Source organism: Populus alba, chromosome 9 (assembly GCF_005239225.2).
Source record: "Populus alba chromosome 9, ASM523922v2, whole genome shotgun sequence".
Taxonomy (NCBI): domain Eukaryota; kingdom Viridiplantae; phylum Streptophyta; class Magnoliopsida; order Malpighiales; family Salicaceae; genus Populus; species Populus alba.
The window spans coordinates 3,813,898-3,833,032 of NC_133292.1; the positions used below are offsets into that span (position 1 = coordinate 3,813,898).

The 19,135-nt window shown below is 33.0% G+C and overlaps 2 protein-coding genes across 2 annotated transcripts; both read right to left on the minus strand.

Moving 5' to 3' along the window:
- Positions 1 to 129: 129 nt before the first annotated feature.
- Positions 130 to 1,875, minus strand: LOC118053727 (epsin-3). Its single transcript, XM_035065068.2, has 4 exons — positions 1,544 to 1,875; positions 1,271 to 1,393; positions 999 to 1,160; positions 130 to 873 (listed from the first exon to the last, which is right to left on the minus strand). The coding sequence occupies exons 1-4, from the start codon at positions 1,684 to 1,686 to the stop codon at positions 309 to 311; spliced, it is 993 nt and encodes a 330-aa protein (XP_034920959.1). The 5' UTR covers positions 1,687 to 1,875; the 3' UTR covers positions 130 to 308.
- Positions 1,876 to 11,970: 10,095 nt separating this feature from the next.
- LOC118053725 (probable protein phosphatase 2C 23) lies at positions 11,971 to 15,443 on the minus strand. The gene is made up of 4 exons (XM_035065066.2): positions 13,538 to 15,443; positions 13,299 to 13,412; positions 12,471 to 12,735; positions 11,971 to 12,375 (listed from the first exon to the last, which is right to left on the minus strand). The coding sequence occupies exons 1-4, from the start codon at positions 15,233 to 15,235 to the stop codon at positions 12,260 to 12,262; spliced, it is 2,193 nt and encodes a 730-aa protein (XP_034920957.1). The 5' UTR covers positions 15,236 to 15,443; the 3' UTR covers positions 11,971 to 12,259.
- Between the last annotated feature and the right edge of the window lie 3,692 nt (positions 15,444 to 19,135).

The following is a 19,135-nucleotide window of genomic DNA, read 5'->3' on the forward strand; positions in this document are numbered from 1 at the left end:
TTGAAGCTTCTGACTAGAAATGGCAAACTTTGATGCAATCATATTAAGCCATGGAGCTAGGAGTCTGTACGGGAACTATTTCATTTCTCTTGATCAAAAGCAAAGGCAGTTGATAACAATTTCAAAAAGTGCTAAACAAACCCGTCTTATCTCATTATACATTAACATAGCAGAAATTCAATGCACGCCTGATTCTTCTGAGGGGCATATAATTATCAAACCCGCAACGAGTATGATAAGAAAAAACCTTGGCCACTGACTAATTGTACAAAGAAATTCGCAGACGTGTTGTTGACTAGATTGAAATCCTAACATCCTTGCAATATCCCATCTCTAGCTGAAAGGAGGGAAGCAGAAGTTTGGTTCTCAGCATCACTAAAGGGATGATCTTCCTCTATGATCTTTGGTTCATCTCTCCGACCAGCCAAAAGTGGAGCAGCCTCCCTTGTGTCGTTCCATAGATGTACTTCCTTTTTAGGAGCCAAGTTTTCTTTGAGATTTGTTCCAGGTTTCTCGAGCACCTGCCAATTGTTGACACTATCCCAAGAATCCAGATTCACCCTTTTCTGGCCAGACTCATAATTTGCGTCATTTCGGCTCTTTTGAAATGTTTGGATCGAATTTTCTTCTTTCGGGGACAAGAATTTATTTTCCCAGGAATCATTCTGAGAATTACTTCTTGCAAATGTTCCATTAGAAGATTCCTGTAGAATGCCTCGCGCTGATGAAGAACTGTGGCAGAAGCTACCAAATCCCTGAATCCCTCTAGTAACCTTTCTAGCTCGCTCTCTTTCTTCTTTGAGAAGAGGTTCTTTTTCAAGCAGGTTCAAGATTCTCTCTGATTTCTTTCTAACAGCGAGACCCCAGTTGAATCTGCACGTATTTTTCATTTTTTGTGACGACAAGGCCAAAAATGCTTATAAAGCATCTATATACATCCAAAGATCATCAGAATAACAGAAATATATATGAAGACAAGTATAAAAAGAATCACAGACCCTTTCACATCTATACACTGAAAGCTTTCCATCTCCCTAATAACATCTTTGTCAATCTGAAACTCCCCTGCCACACTCTCTGGTCCATGAGTCAACAAGTGTTCAAGTATAATAAGGGAATTGTAAGAGGGCCTCCAGTTCTTTCTTTCAAATCTCAAGAATCTGATTTGGCCGAAAGATTCAAACATAAAATGTAGGTATCAAGATCATGCAATTCATGAGAAAAGGAATGATTTTAAAGAGAAAAAGACCATGGAACCAGAAATGAAAACCTCTTGTGTAGGATCTCCACAATTCTCCAATAATCATCAACTTCAAAAGCAGCCCTTGAAATGGATCCAAGGGTAGGACTGTCTGGAGCCCATGAATTCCCATTCGTAGCTTCTTCAGTCAACCTTCCAAATATTATACAAGCATCATCAAGAAAACACACATAACCCATATCAAAAAGACATAATAATACACCCAATATCATGTCAAATACTAGTTGAAATGAATCACTACTGGTGTTTAAAAGCTTAACCCATAAATAACAAATGCCTTACAGTTCTGCTGGTGTGACATCAGTGAGAGCTAATCTAGCACTCTTGATCTTTTCCTTGAAGAAGAAAGAGGTTTGCTTCTTAAGTTCATGGAATGACAGCGTCCCTATATTGTTGTTGCCATTGCTTTTGCTTAAGATAGACATGATTCAGGATTCAGAATCAGCCGAGAAAAGGAAAATCCTAAGAGTTATTTTTACATCAGGGCTACCCTAACCAATAAGAACTTAAATTCTTAGAGTGGACAAATTCAAAATAATATTTAATTCAAGGGACGGAAATTATGTTAATAGCGATTATTTCAAGGTAAAGTAAAATAGTGAAAAGGATGTCTAGGTTTTTTTATATGAATAATGGATGTCATGCCAACATGTCCACAGTAAACATTATGGACGGAGGGTTCCCAGTTTGAATTTCAACTTTGTGTCTGTATCAAAATGTTTTTGTCCTCTTCTCCATCTTCCTGCAGAAATTATGTCCCTGGAAGGAGCGGGGTGATTTTGACAGTTTGGAGGTTTGTTTTGAATAAATTACCAGTCCCTCTAATTGTACAAAATTAATTAATTGGTATTCTTGTCTTAAAGATAATTAATTAGTCTTTTTACAAGTGTTAGTGTGTTTTTATGAATTTCTTAACAAAATCAGTTATTTGCGTTTAAATTACTCAATGCTCCCTTTAAAATAAATAAAAGTAATCGTATCACCAAACAAAACCAGCAATTTGTTTTATATCATCATCTTCTCTCTTAACAAAAAAAAAATCATTTTAAGGTGATTTTTTTTTATTTATTATTATTAATATAGATGTCCGAGCCAGTTTGCGTACACCTCGACTAATCCCACGGACTCTAAAGTTAATGACTATGTTAGCCTCTGATGGTTATCATATTAGCAATTATATGGCTCAAACCTAAAATCACATAGAAAACAAATCCTTTAGTTTCAATTTCGTATCACTGGCTCACCTACTAGATTATTAATTTGCTTATTTTTAAACTTAAACTTAGATACCAAAATCTAAAAAAAAATCATTATTCTTTTAAATATACTAGGGTAATGTAAGAAAATTTGATTTTGTTATATAACAACTCGATATATTTTTCATGCCAATTCTTTCATTCCGAATCTAATCCTGTGTAACTCTTGAATGCATGCATTCCCCTTTTAGATTTTGTGTTTGATTTTGTTATATACATAGAGAATGAGAGATCATAACGAAAGATTTGTAGTTCTTCCCTTCTCCATCGGCTGTGCATCTCCACCGGCGACACCACCACAACAAAAGCAGCTTCAAAAGTTAACGGAAATGACTTTGATGAAGGAAATAAAGTAAAACTGCATGGCAATAGATTGTTTGGAAATGGGCAGTATGAGGAGGCGTTTGCTTGAAATTGGTATTTTCTTGTAATTGCAATTTTGGTGGAAGGCTGAATTTAATTAATATCAGAACAATAATTTTAATTAAATAAGACGTTTCTAATCCGTTACATTGTAAAATGTGTTATTTTACTAAATACTTTTACTGTTGTGTTAATGTTGTGTTAATTAGTATATTTTCTTTTATTTCTAAGCTAATTGCCCAATTTATCCAATAACTCCTCAATCACAAAGCATGTTTCCAGACAAAATTTGCATGTATTACAGATCAATCAAACATCAATGTTTAACATTAACATTGATAGTAAAATATAATTTTTTTTACATTAATATTATATTTTTACCACATCTAACTAAATGGTATGTACAATAAATAAATAGAAAGCTAAATTCCCTTTGATCAAAACTTTTCATCGGATCCATTTGCATTATTATTCATTCGAACAATATAATAATTTCTTTATCTCCACAATCAAAAAATTTAACACTAGCTTTAAAGGGTATTAAAATATTTTTACAAAGCTCATTAATCATTACCATACTGACAAAGAACAAATACGTATTTTCTCATTTTCATTACATGCACAATGACAGAACTAAACTATCATTAAAATAAAAAAAAAAAATTAAAACTAGCATGAAGGGATATTTTTGTATTTCCATAATGGTTTTGATCAAATATAAAAAATGATTAAAAATTAAAAAGCATGATGAAATAACTAAAATAACCTTAAATGAAAAAAAAAATTAAAACTTCAGTGTATGGGTTTGTCCTTTCACAATGGTCTTTTCATTATTATAAAGTCAACTTTGAGGAAATTCGGTATTTGATCAAATATATAAAAATAAACAAAAAAGTGGAGCGCGTGTAGAAGGTGCCAACACCTTTTGGGCGATATATATGGCACACTCCCTAGCATGTCAAAGGCACCACGCCTTTCGGACAATAATTGCAACTCCTCCCAGCATTCATAAATACTTTTTTATTGTGTCATTGAGAACGACACCACGTCCTCTTTCTGGTGAAGCCACGTGTGTCAGTGGTGGTGGTCTGTTTTGTTGTTGGTGGGTTTTTTTTTTTTTTTTTTTCTCTCCCCCTGAATATCATAGCTTAACCTTTTTTGTTATTGGTATTTCAATTTTAATATTTATTCTTTTGATTTCTATTTTTTGTTATTTTTCTTTTTATAGAACTTTTATTTGTTTTAATTTCATCTTTCCATCCAAATTTGCTATATATTATTTTTTCTCATTTGATCCTCATTCTTTTGATTATTTTTTAAGTCTTTTGTTGAATTGATTTTTCTTTTCAACCTCACCTTCAATCAAAATTTTGTTTTTATTTCGAACCTCATTCTTTTGATTTTTTTGGTCCTTTTGTTTAATATTTTTTTTTAATTTTACCCTTCAACCAAAAATAAATTTTATTTTATTTCAAATTTGATCCCTATTATTTCAATTTTTATTTTTTGTTTTGTTCCTTTTGTGTAATTGATATTCTTTTTCCAAGTGAATCCTTCAACATTTAATTAGTTAAGAATTAAACTTCGTGGTTTTTTTAGATATGGTGTTTTTGGTATAATGCATCAAGTCACGGGTTTAAAAAATTAACAAGGGTTGGCATTATTTTTTTCTTATTTTCTTTTTAGCTTTGTGATTTTTTATGTATTTTTCTACCAGGTTATCCTGATCTCATGACTTAAGTCACAAGTTTGATGGTTTAGCTTGAGTTGGCTCATTTCTTATTCCCTAAATTACAGGTTTGTCATGCTAACTCAATTGACTCAAACCATTTTTTTTTTTTTTTTATCTTTTCTCTTATCCAATTTTATCCTTCTGTATTTAATGAGCTGAAAACTAAGTTGCATCATGAGTCCTGTTTACAAAAATAATTATTTCTCAAGTTATCGTTATTGTTATCGTTATCACTTTTTTTTTATTTGATCCATTTGTTGTCATTATATATGTTTTAATCATTTGATTAAAATAAAACCAACTTATTTGACTCATTCTGGTCTATGATTCGAGGCACAATTTTTTTCTTTTTTTAAAAAATGTGTTTGCACTAACTAAACTTCATTCTTAATACAAAAAAATGTCCAGCGACATAGTGCGGGAACACGACTAGTTTCATCTTTTAAAACAATTTACAATGTTGAAATGAGGCAATTAAAAAAATTTCATTAAAATTGTTCTAATAATTTGATAATGGAGTTGGTTGAAAGTGTAGTTGTATGTAAGTTTTATTTAAAAACCACAATGTACTTTTATTTATTATTCTTAGACATATGGGGTTGCAAAAAGCACCTTTATTATAGTGATAAAGTTGTGAAAACTTATGGATTGGACTTTTCGCGGGCTATGATCTTTGATTAGTAGAATGATTAGGCTTGACCTAATTGATGAGTTGATGAAATTATTGACTTAGCCAATATCCAGATTGACCGAACTTGTCCTTAGTCTAGAGGGTTAACTGGATGTGTTTCCCAAGTTTTCCTATAAAACAAGTCCTTTGTCAAAACACAGACCCTCCAATGCTAAAGTTAGTAAAATATAAGAGGAAAATAATATACAAGAGAGTAAAGAATGTGGAAGAGTATATTTGTGAATACTGTGTGTTTTTGTTGAATGGTTATTTATGATTCCTGAAATTGTTGTTTGTGGTTTCTCCTTAATGAACTTGAATTGTTTCAATACTTACTTGGTAACCTAAGGCATTGATAGAATTTGGTAACATCACTTACCTCATAGAGCACGTAAAAGTAGTGTTGCAGGTAACTCACAATGAATAAAGTTACAGTATCACATGGAGAGTGGAGAAAAGATGATTATCAGTGGTAGAAAGGTTGGTCTTGTTGGTTACGGTGCCTTGTTGCCTATTGATTAAGAGGTGGGTGTTTGATAGGTGTCTTTGTCGTTTCAAATAGGTAAGAAATGACCATTGACAAGAAAAAGATGTGATTTTATTATACATATTTTTTTTTTGATATGTTGTGGTAACATTCTAACATATCAAAAATTGAAAATTATAGAAAACACTAAAAAGTGTGGGTTTTTTTATTGTAAATGGGCATTGTTCACAAACTCACAAAATATTATGGACTTAATGTTCATTTTTAACTAATTCATTTTAGTTGTTAAAATTTTATTTTGAGCAATTTGATCTTAATTGAAGTCCAATTGCTTTTGATTTCTTAGGTAAATATAAAATTGGAAGAAAAGATAATAAAATAAAAAGGGCGCCAAACCCGAGTGGCGTGCCAAAGATTTTGTGCAAAATACACTTAAATCCTCAATCTTTAAAAAACAATTTAAAAAATTGAAGCTTTTAGTGGTTGGCTATAGTTAGGGATTAGAGATTTATAGATTTGATTTCATTAGGTTGATTTATTATGTTTCAATGATGTTGGGAGGTTAGGAATTACTTGTGAATATTGTAATGCATGTTACTAAGAATTTACTTATTGTTAGTATATTTTGGAATGATGAAAAGTACGGAAATTTTTGGAATTGTATAAGTTTTAGTGTTTTAAGTAATGTTACTATGCTTAAATTGGATTGGTATGTTGATGAAACTATGTTTAACCATGATTATGATTAAAATGAAATAGAATGTTTAGATATAGGGTAAAGTTTATAGGTAAAACAATTGGTTATTTTTACATCATAGTTTGTAGTTTATTGTATTGGGAATTAGGTGATAACAACTTTAAGGATAAAATAATAATCATAAATAAAATCAAATGGTTTGTGGCTTTATTTATTTTTATTGTATATGCAGGTAATAAAATTTTGGTTAGTTTCTTACATAGGAGAGATGCTAGTAAATCTTTTTTTTTTTTAAGAATAAGAATCTTATTACCTTTTTAAATCTTTTAATTTATGTAGATGTATAGAAAAAAGTCAATAGCGCATTGTACGAACAAGATCGTTGTTAGTTCTTTTAGTAGCGTTTCTTAAGACCATGAGTCGTTAAGTGCCGACCATGAACATGTACCTGAGGCATAGGCAGCCACTCTCGATGCGGGCTCATCGAGTGTTATGCCGCCATACGAGAGGAGATCTTTTTAGAGCGGGATTCATTTACTAGGAAGTACCTTACTCAATGGAAGCTTATCACTTAATGCAAGTTTGTTTTCCTTTCATGCATTACTAAAAAATAAAAAACAATTAATAATCTTTAGAAAATTAATTTCAATTAACGAATGTAATTTTAGGTTTATAAATATTGAAGTTACTTGAACGATAACATCAGCAATAAAATCATCAATGGAAGTGCCATAGTTTCAATGAAGTCAAGTTTTCAAAAATCTTGAATAGAAACCTGTGATTAATGCATGGTTCATAAATTTTAAGGTTAGTATTAACTTAAACCATTTTTTATTATGTTAATTTAGTTAGTTTATTAATATTAATGAAGTTATTCTTTTACAAATTTGAAATGCAAGAAAAACTTTACTAGATAAAGTTGACAACGTTGTTGTTAGAAGGGTTTTAGAGAATTATGTTACAACTAGTTAAGATTGAAGCCAAGAAAAATATTTTTATCCAAAAGTTAAAATTTTAATTTTTCATTTATTAACCTAATTCATTTGTATCATATAGGTTGCGTGATTTTTGGTACGAAAAACAGAAAAAAACAAAAAAAAAATATGCTAAAAAAAATAGCTTTTAGGCTGGAAGGATTTGGCGAATTTGGAATGATTTCAGACCTTTGTACATCTCGAAGGCTGTATAGGCAGAATATATTCAGCACATAACTTTGAGCATTTTATAAGATAGTCACAATCCGGTGTGGGAATCAGAACATGCAGATTTATTGCTCCATTACAACACATACTAGTGGATCCATTCTGTTCATTTTGCATGCAAAACGGATAGTAATATTCTTTTTTTATTACTTTTTTTTTTTACAATTTATGTTTTATATGGATATGTTTAACTAAAATTTTTTTTCTCTTGCAAGCTGTGGTTCTTGCACGTGAATCAAGATTGATGGAGCTTTTTATAAAAATACACGTGCAAAATGATGACTGTTAAAAAAGGGTACAACAACTCGTGGATAGCTAAGCTCAATACTTCATGGCATGTTAGATTTCAATAATTTATTCCCTCAAGTTATTATTTTTTTGAATTTGCTTACTTTTTTTTCATGAAATGTATAACGCCTAGTTGCATGAGAGATACGGAAGCAATCCATCAACCGATCTAAAACTCAATAGAAATCGGGTTACAATATCTCAAACATTACAATAGGGGACTTGCGGACGACCCAAAATATTTCAACTGTTGGATGATTGCAATCGGTTCTGAGCACTTAAACTTTGGAGTTTGATTTAATTTTAAAGTAGTAAGTTGAAACTTGGATGACCCATCTTGCTGGTGAGACAAAACTACTTAATGCTAAGACGACCAAACCCAAACGATTATTTATGGAGTTGAAATCATAGATGAGTGGTCTATGTACTTCGCCTTATCGCCTCTTGGTCTTGGTGAAGACCAACCCCTATCTTCTCAAAGAATTGTATCTCCAAGTTTTTGGAATGCTCCAAATTCCACCTGAGCGTCTAAATCTGGATCAATACTAGCAAAAACATCTCTAAACAAGGTTCAAGAGCGATGCCAAATGTGTCCAAAGAAGAAGAGCAGGGCAAACGAAGAATGTCCAAAAGTAAACCAACCCTTTGGACTACTACGAAAAACACCATTGGATTTCAAAGTAGCACGATCTAATTCAAAAATTTCACCCAATTATACGTGTCTAGCATATTTTTTCACAATAGCAGGGTCATTATAACCGACTCCATTTAGTTCACAATAAATATTTGATTTTTATTTGATTTTAATTACTTTAACCCCTATCTTCTAAAAGAATTGTATTTGAGAACTGATAAATTTTAAGATTTGTAGTGCTTCCGATCCTTCTCGATGGAAGTCTTTCTCGCTGATGCCCTGGCACAATCCCCTTCTAGGTGTGATTCGGCGAATGAAAGAGCTAGTTCTGCAGCTAAGTCTACTCATCACCTGTTTGCCTTTTCTTTTTTATCCCCTTCCTAGCACCTTACCAGCGGGTCAAAGTGCTCCCTTCTTCATTGATCTGGGGGGAAAGGAACGCTCGATTCCTTCCTTCAAAACGCTTTAGAGGAGTAGGACTTGAACCTTCAATGGCTGGACCGACAGCAAAGGAACCTGGTCACTCGCTCTAACCTGAACCTCAGTTCTTCCTTCTTGCCTATCGTGGCCCTTTTACTTTTATAGTCCTATCAAGATCATTTGATTTTTATTTTATTTTAATTACTTTCTACTCGCTTTATTAGATTTTTTATAAAACATATTTTACTAAAATTATTTATGGTCTTACCGACGGATTAAGTGCATCGGTATATTTCAGAGAGTTAGAAAAAAATTACAAAAATATCACTGTCACTGTTCAATCACCAATAAAATTAATTGTTGGTAATAAAAAAAAAATCACTGATAAAATTACAAATGGTCAATTTTATCAATGAAATATCATATTTACAGGAAATACACTGCCATTATTTAATCCCCAATGGAATTGAACCGACGGTAATGATAAAAATAAACTATCTATGGAATTATAAATGGTCTTTTTTGTTGGTGAAATATAATACTCATCGATAGTAATATTGACAAAATAAAGTGGGTAATTTTTTCTTGTTTAATACTATTTTTTCATTTGTAAATCTATAAGTGATTACATTGCCAATGAATTAACCGACAAAATAGGAATTATTTAGGAAAGTTTTTCCAACGAGTAGTAACTGCTTGTGAGCCTATCGGTAAAAATCATATCGACAAAATTATTATCTAACTACCAATGGAATATTCCTTAGGTAAAATGTAGAATTCTAATAGCGATACACTGACCAGATTATATCAGTCATTCTGTTAGTAATGATTATTCATGCAGGGATCCATTCGTCGGATCTACATATGAATTCCTTCGCGATCCGTAATCGATGTATGATAGAAACTTTATAAGTAGATTGACAGGTGATGGAAGAGTATCAAAATCAAGTTCTGTTGAAAAGCAATACAAAACTTTATAATTAGATTTACTGCTAATATTGAAGGATGAGACCTTATGTCCAAAATGCTACATCTCATAATAGCTGAAGATGATGCAACATAGAATCTTACTACATTACTTTAAACGCAATTTTAGCTCGCATCAAGTGTTTTCTTTACTGCCAAGCGACGTCAAGGGATGGGGGGAGGGGGCTAATTGAGAAGTTTTAAATAAAGAGGGACTCAACTGAAGAAAGTTTTTTTGTTAGGGAGCTACAACAAGAATCAGTGAATAGTTGGGGGACTAATCAAGAGGTTTCTCCTGATTTTTAACTAAAATTGCACTTACAGATTAAAGGGTAGGTAAAGTTTTGGGTCGAGGACATCCAACTTAAACTCGTATGGAGGATGGTTTTAAAATTATAGCCATAAAAAAATAAAAAAATAAAAATCCCTCTTACAGCCATATAGATTTTTACTCTATCAACAGTCAAACAACTAAACGGCGGTTAGGGCTAGTCACTAATGTTTTTGACCTTTGAAATAGATCGGAATTCTCACCATTAAAATTGAAAAATAAGGAAAATAGTTCAATTGTGTTAATTACTGCCACTTTTATTGCTTAATAACCAGAAGAATAAAAGGCTGAAGAATTCACATATAAGGTGTTTTGATTCTTGGACATGAGTGAGGTAAAGTGTTTTGCAGGCCCAGATGCATACTGATGTCCTGTTTGCTCATTGCTGAAACTAGAAACCATATCTTTCTTTCTTTTTCAAAATCACCCACATTTTCGTTCTTGGTTTGTTTGATATATAGGAACTGGTTGAGAATGCAGGCGCGGCTTTAGTGCAACCCATGTTTTTAAATAAAAAATATTATTTTGATATTTTGGTTTTTAGAACATGAACTGCACGGCAGAAACTCATTTATAACAGCCAGGAATGCTGCGAAATGGTCAACAACAACTAGTTCATATTGTTATTAATTTGTTTGTTGCATGAATCGTCATGCATCAGTGACATGGATGAATACATTAACCACTCCAAGCTTGACATCACATACAAAAACTACAAGAAAATGAAAGGGATAGGCTACAAGCGCAGCGCATCATTGCTGAAAAAAATGGTGGTTTGAAATGAATAACATAGTGACAGGTTTTTATGACCGATGAGGTCTGACAACAACCTCGCCATCCCCTAACCACAGTGCATTTACTGTCCAATTTCGAAGTAGTTAGCAGTTGGAGAGATTTATGACCTGGTCAGCCAAGCAAGCCACGCCCCTGTCTGTAACCTCATCTCAGGGCTACTGTTTTGCTGCGTGGCATAAGCGATAGACATGCACAAAAAATGTGGATGGTCGAAGAGAATTTGAGGGTTTTAATGCTGATTGGTTGTTATTGCTGAGAAAGAAGAAGAAAAGAGCGATGGGTTTCTTTGACTTTATGATGGGTCAGCGAGGGATTTGCTTATGACTAGCACTCCCTCACTCACCAAACCAACCACCGCAAATTTGATTATGACCGGAAAATTCTATAGAATTGACTGAAAGCTACGTTGACCGACTGCAATTTTGGAAAATATCAAATTATATACACAGATCTTTATGACCAAATTGAAGATTTCAACCCTGCGACTTAGGAAGCAAAGTGCTAGCCAATCTTTAAGCGATAAGGTAGTTCATAGCCAGTGTTCACAATGTTGTCAATGGATGGGAAAGAGCACAAGAACCATCGTGCTGGCTTGACTGATGGGGGAAATGTCAAAAGCATGTTTCCAGTAGAATTTGCTGAGTGCTTCTCAAGCTTTAAGGAACCAACGTATCCTTGTTAAACAAAGGGCAAAAAGCTATGATATCTGTGAAATAACAAGGCCACTGACCACATATTCTCATACAAAAATATTTTGTTCGAGAAAGTACAGATTTCTTTACAAAAAGAAGGGTAGCAAAGAAGCAGATGCTACGTTAGCTGTTGCTTCCAAAACCAATCCCATGTACAAGTGAAAAGGAACAAGGAATGGAACAAAACCCTTTACAAAAGGAATGCCATTTATTTTTAGAAAATTACAATTTTCTATGACGGTTTATAATCAAGGAGAGAACCAGCTTTTACACCTTTACACTCCTCACCACCCAAGTTGATCGCACAGCTAAGTTTCTCAAGATGGAATCCCCTGAGCTTAATTGTCATGTGTGTTACAAAGGTGACCAGGAAAAAGAAGAAAAGAAGAAGAAAAGGCAAAAAGGAAATGCCTGGTTTTTTCGCAGATGTCTCTATATCTTCTACCTGTATCTTTCTCTACTTTATTATACACACGATCTCCATATCCTTCCCTCTAAAGAAATAACAATGATGGAAACATCATCATGGTACCGCCGTCGATCTCCCTGCGGTATTTGGAGCAACTCGTGGAAGTCCATACCTGCAATTAACAACGAGCAAAGTCACTTTCAGTTTCCATAATTGTTTTTGCTGCAGACAGACAACTCAACTTTCTTATCAACACTTCAACAATACCAGCTTTCTTGGCTGCACGGAACAGAACTTCCTCGACCAGATGTTGAGCTGGATCTCCTTCGGGTTGCAACGTGATGAAAAGCTCAACTTCATAAACAGCTTCTTCGTTTGTTAAGTATTGATAAAGCCCATCGGATGATAAAATCAGAAACCTGTCTTTAGGGCCCAGTCTGTGGTGGTAGAGCGATGGTAAACAAGTTATGTAAGGGGAATTGCCAATGTAGTCAATTCTGAACATCTCTAGAAGTGCGTCGTTCCATCTAGGCTGCAGAAGGGAAATAAAAAATGTGAGAAGCGGCGCCGCATTGCAAAAGCAAAAGCACACAAAAACTGCGTCGCCAAAATATTCTGTCCTCTCAGTTGGCAATACTTTGTGAGCACAAATGGATGATACAAGTATCAGTTCTCCACTTTATAGTTCTAAACAATCAAATGCTCTGGATGCTCCCCCTTCCTGCTCCCCTGCTATTTGTTTAAAATGAGAACATGAGGCATAGGCATCGTAGTATCCTTCATGTAACTATTTCAAATTCAAGTATCACTGAACCATGTTTCCCTTTTCTTCCCGAATTGATATGTTAGCTATTATATTAATAGCAGCAGTACAAGCAGGTGCACCTTTCTCTCTCAAATGCATTATTAGTGTTATAACTTGCTATTCAGAGAAGAAATTAGGAGGAACATCTCAGTGCTATGTATTCCAAGCTTACATTTCTCAAGCAATTAGTGATATATCCTTCTGACAACTTAGACCCCAAACAATGGAAAAAGAATTGAGCTTCTTAACCCTAAAAAAAGAGAGTCCGGATGTTTAAATTGCGATCATACCTGCTTGAGAAAACCAGCACCAAATGCCCGAGTAACCTTCAATGAACCTTTCACACGGTCATTCAACAAAGCACAAGCATCATCTGGGTGTTCGTTTTTTATTCTTTGCACTTCCTGAAATGCAGACAACACGGCATTCAGATATAGTTCACACCGATGTAATGAAAACAAAAAGGAGTGGACATGCTAAATTGGTCTGAACAAAGATTTGGTTACCACAAACTGAAAGCTAATTATACCTCTTCCACACTGGTGCTATGATCAACACTAAGCTGCGAGGCCGTCAAACTAGGCATTGAATTTGATCTTTCACCATCAGAAGCTTCAAGATCATGCAATGTTTCCTCATTAATTCTTTCCAAGTCCTGTCTAATCTTCCCTAGCCAATAATCAGGCTCTGCCTTCTGTGCTAATACTGCTCGACTATCACCCACATTCATCACATAAACATCTTCGCCCTTCATTAACATCACAAGAACACAAGAACCCATTAAAGCCAGCTCCGGATTCTCCACTAGCATTTTGTCTGCAATATCCAAATAGGAGTCCTCTGTTTTCTTCAAAGCCTGAGACAAAGCTTCCAACACATCTGCATGGTTTATTGGGCTAGTATCTGATCCCGATCGATTCAATTGCTCCTTTAATCTCTTATCAAGTTCCATTCTTTCCCTGTCCCATTCGCATTTCCATCTCCTCTGATTCTCCTCCCATTTTTTAGCAGCTCCTCTATACTTCCCTTTGGAACTCCTGCTCTTTTTTCTCTTCAAATTCATATCAAAACCAACTTCCCAACTCGCACTCGGATGATTATCTCGATCCAAATACCGATAACATTGATCATTTCCGCAATTCCCATTAGTTTCACTGTTATGTAGCACATTTTCCAATCTTGGATTGGTACTTTCAACAGAATTACTAGTATCTGTTTGAACAGGGGAAGATGCAGGGGCAGATATTTTATCAGAATCAAACTTATCATCCCACAACAAACCTTTAAGCTCTTTATGCACAGCAGAGTAGAGATTGGATAAAAGATAATCAGGCGCATCTGGGCCATTGAATCCATCATAAATCCCAACAAAAACCCAACCATGCTCCTCCGATACAACAACATGGACCCTATCCTCCCCTGCTTTCCCTTGAGCCCATTGAAGATTTTGACTCTCTAAAGAATCATCATCCTCTAAACTGCCATCGCTACTCAAATTAAGACTACTCACTGTCAACTCATTCTGCTTCTCTGAACTCAGTATCCACTCAGGTTCTTTAACAACACCAACACCAACACCCCCTTTTATGGGAGCTACAACCGAGTTCTGTCCACGAGTTATCTTTTTAGATATTGCTCTTCGTAAGACTCGAATCAGCGACCTTTTTCCTGATCTGGATCTAAAAGCAAAACCACCATGGGAAAAGCTTCTTTGAAACTGATCAGAACTGCCCTTTTCCAGCGGACCCGAGAACAACCCACGATCCAACGGACCTGACATGAATCCTCTCTCAATCGGACCCGACAAGAAACCCCTCTCCATCGGACCTGAACAAGGATTCAGGGCCGAGTTTCCTGTTAAGGGGCCAGAATTGATGGACCCAAATAGGCTTCTGGGAATTGGTTGCAGAGGAATCGAAGCAAAAGAAGTTGAGCTCTCAAAAGCAGCAGCTCGATCGATGGTCTTATAAACATAAGGATCGATGAAGGCAGTGGAGAGTGGCGTTGACGTGTTGGCGCTGACGGAGGCACCGGATATGGTACGGAAGGTGGTTGTTTCCTCTGAGTGTACTTTGGAGGAGGATAATCGGGCCGGGTCAGGTCTCACATAGCAAAAGGAGTGACCTAGACCTTCGTCTAATGGGTTAAGTACTGATATATCCTTTCTCCGGCGAGCATCTCCAGTTCCGGTGAAACAGACCGTCAGTTTACCAAAACCGTTTCCCATTAGAATTTTTTTGGTATGAACTGAATCACTGTAAGTTATAGTAATTCATTAGCATAGAGATAAAAGAAAGAGAGAGCAACTGAAGAGAAGCAGAGGTGAAGTTCAGAGAGAGAGAGAGAGAGAGAGAGGGAGAGGGAGAGATGGAGACACAGATGCGTTGACTTTTGGGTAAATTTTTTTATCAGCTTAGGAAGCAGAAAATGGGGTCTCGCCTTTAGGAGCTAATGTATGTTACCTCGTAGCCGCCTTTTATATATTTGTGAACGTGAAGCCTTCACGGTGAAGGAGTTATTTTTTAAATTGATTTTTTTATTTTTTAAATTTTATTTTTAATATTAAAATAATTTTAAAATAAATTTTTTATTAATAAAAAACATGTTAAAATTAATTTTCAAACACCTCTTTTAAATCTTTTATAAATATTAAGAATAGTTTGGTAGATAAGATAAAAGTATAGTTTTTCCCTTTATTTTTTTAGTTTAATCTTAAAATTAGTATTAAAAAAAAAATTTTATCTTAGATATATCATATCTAAAAGAAAAATGTGTTGTTAAGATAAATTAGTAAAAGATTTAGTTTTATTAAAGCTTAAATTAGTTTAAAGATATGCTTATATATATAAATAGATGAATTCAAATATTAAATGGAATGTGAAAAATAAAATTTCCTCTAGTCTTATAAAACCATAAGGAATTCAATAGATTAAGACATCATTTAGGAACTCGGTGCAAATCATATTTTTAAAAAATTAAAAAAAAAAATTGCAAAAATTTAACACGATTTGTATGTTTTTGATCGTTTTAATGTGCTAATGTCAAAAATAATTTTTAAAAAATAAAAAAAACATCATTGACATGTATTTTAGCACGAAAAGTTATTTGAAAAACAACCGCTACTACACTGCTAAACATACTCTAACTTGGGATCTATTTGATCAAAGATATAAACTGGTTTGAGTTGAAGAAAAATAAAAAAATTATCGATCCAATCTAATTTGATCAAAAACTCAATCAAAAATTTATTGGATTTTTTAGAAAAAAAAATCAAAATAATATTGTTTTTATTATTTAAAAAAATTAAAATTAATTGAGGATGATCTATTCAATATATGGCTTGAGCCTTATTTTAGGATATTATTTGGAATTGTGGTTGAACCATGTTTTAAAAATTTTAAAAATAAAAAAATATTATTTTAATATATTTATAAATAAACAATTTCAAACAGGATGCATATCTACTCCCAAATTGAATTGAAGACTAAGATCCTCTCATTTATATTTGGTGCATGTTTAAAATATGGTCGGAATATACCTTAATTGTTAGAAAGAAGAAAAGAAAACGGGTCTGCTTTTGTGCGTCTATGGAGGCGTTGACTAAAGTTGCGGGTTTAAGTAAATCTCTAAATTATAGAAATTAATTTAATAATCAACTTCATTAAAGAGCGTTGGATCACAGGCGCTTCTCTCTCTCTCTCTCCAAGCGGGCAAAGATTTGGAAAGATATGCATGGTAGGTAGGACCACATTCGGAGGGCTATGGAGTGGAACAAGAACATGCTTCCTTTGGAAGCATTTGAGCTGAAAAAATGGCCTTTCCTATTCACCTCCAGTCTTTTCATGTGAGTGTTCGTTATGGCATTGCACTCAAATTCTTAATAGTATTTTTTTTAATTAAAACTATATTATTAAATTTATTTTATCAACATATTAAAACCATACAAAAATATTTTAATTTAATTTTTAGATGAAAAGAAATTAAAAAAACAAGTTGTAGCGTAAAATAAACACAAGTGCAGGTATTGTCTTATTTGATTTTATTTTTTAAAAAAAGCCTTAATAAATTAAGTAAATACTTGGTTCAAATTACGGATCTAATTGAATAATCATCTAATTACATGCAATTAATAACTACAATTAATGGGTGTTGCAAAACAGTCATATTCAATGAAAAATTAGTTATTTATCAAAATATGATTGTCAGTTATCTCCAGGAGTGAGAAAAAAACTAAAAAACAGATTAAACCGAGAAAATAAAAAAAAATAACCAAAAAAACTAAACCATGAAAAAAACCGATTAAAATTTTGAAAAAACCGACCGGTTCGGTTTTAATTTTTTAAGCCTGAACTAAAAAAACCGAACCGAACTCAAACTGGAAAACAACCTAGCCAAACTGGAAAAAAACCGAGCTAAAACAGAAAAACCAAGTCAAAATAAAAAAAACCGCGTCAAACCGATTTGAACAGGTTCTGTCCTAAAAAACTAAACCGGACCAAAACCGGTCGGTTTGAACCGGTTTCAATTCAATTTTAATTTTTAAAAAAACAAAAAAAATCAGTATGATTACTTTTTTTTATAAAAACCGAACCAAACTGAAAATAATCACCCACTTACCTCAATTAAAAACTTTAATATTTATATAGAATCTTATGCTTTGAATTTTTCTTTTCCAAGAACTCCAATTATCATAGAAAAAAGGATTGATTTTAAAAAACTGATGGCATGAACTTTCAGTTTTATCTTCATTCATATCTAATTATTTATGTGTTTGTAATTCTTGAATTTAAAATTTTAAAAAAAAACTAGTTAAGAAAATAAACATTGTGATACACAGCTGTCAAATTCAGCTTAGGATTGATTTAGAAAATGGCTTGGGTTATAAGGTCAACTCACCAGATTAATTAAAGTCAATATTTTTTATTAAAACAGTTTTATTTTGTTTTTTTATTAAAAAAATTTAAGAATTGACCAGAATATACCAACCAGATTAACAAAGTCAGTATTTTTTTTATTTATTATTTAATCTGAAACCCAATCTTATCAGGCTGTCTGATGTATCTACGTGCGTCATATTATAAGTTAAGGAAAAGAAATGTAAGAACATCAAATTATCTAAAAGTGGAATGGAGTGGGTGACGCACGCGCTGTAGAAGGGGGTAGGGATCGTATTAGCTAGTGGATGGGTGAATTGAAAGGGGACCAGAAATTCTGCAAGTATCAAAAGTCAAAGAGGGACAGCTCTTAAACACGCTTGGTAAAACGTGCCATGGTAACCGCTGGATCGGGAAGATGGATTGATAAAAGAAAGGGTATGGTGACACCTGGCGCTTAATTATGGCCTGACTATTGTTTATTTTGTCAACTCGTGGTTTTCAGGGTACGTTCTCCGCAAGCTCTCTTTGACTTTAACTTGCACACAAAAATAATTATCTTTCCGAACTATTGTTTTTTATTTATTTTGGTGGGGGTGGGGTGGTTGCACTCTACAACTGCTCGCTGCTACGACATTACACTATTATATTTAATGTTTATTTATTTTTGTATTTTAAAAATATTTAATTTTTATTATTTTTAATTAATATATTTTTATATTTTTAAATTATTTTAATATACATATATTAAAAATAACAAAAATATTATTTTTATATATTTCAAACTAAAATAACTTTAAAAAACAATCGCTACCACATTTCTAAATACTCTTTTAAAATAGTATTATAATAGAGTTATTTTTAAAAAATAATAAAATAATTTTTTATTTTAAAAATTAATTTTAATAATAGTACATCAAAATAATTTATAAATATAAAAATTAATTTAAAATAAAATAAAACAAAATAAATTTTAAAAATACTTTTAAAATATAAAAAATAAATAGCTTCTTAAGCTTGTCTGGCAGCACTTGAGCACTAACACCAGCCGGAGTTCAGGCGGTGGCTGAGCTAACTTCTTTTTACTGGGGGGCGAAAAACAACACTTCTCAATTCTCAAATAAACATCTTCACCAAAAGGTAGTATATATTATAATGGATCATGGGATTTTAAAATGAAAATGAATTTTTAAATCAAAATATAGAAAATATCTTACAATTTCAAAATATTGAAACTTTACTAACAAATTAAT

What these genes read in the sequence shown, in the direction of transcription:
- LOC118053727 (XM_035065068.2), bottom strand. Translation starts at nt 1,686, where the DNA reads ATGTCTATCTTAAGCAAAAGCAATGGCAACAACAATATAGGGACGCTG. An exon ending in GATGTCACACCAGCAGAACT is followed by an intron (nt 1,394 to 1,543) that starts GTAAGGCATTTG and finishes AATATTTGGAAG; the next exon opens with GTTGACTGAAGAAGCTACGA. An exon ending in CAGTGTATAGATGTGAAAGG is followed by an intron (nt 874 to 998) that starts GTCTGTGATTCT and finishes AAATACGTGCAG; the next exon opens with ATTCAACTGGGGTCTCGCTG.
- LOC118053725 (XM_035065066.2), bottom strand. Translation starts at nt 15,235, where the DNA reads ATGGGAAACGGTTTTGGTAAACTGACGGTCTGTTTCACCGGAACTGGA. An exon ending in ATAGCACCAGTGTGGAAGAG is followed by an intron (nt 13,413 to 13,537) that starts GTATAATTAGCT and finishes TCTGCATTTCAG; the next exon opens with GAAGTGCAAAGAATAAAAAA. An exon ending in CCGTGCAGCCAAGAAAGCTG is followed by an intron (nt 12,376 to 12,470) that starts GTATTGTTGAAG and finishes TGTTAATTGCAG; the next exon opens with GTATGGACTTCCACGAGTTG.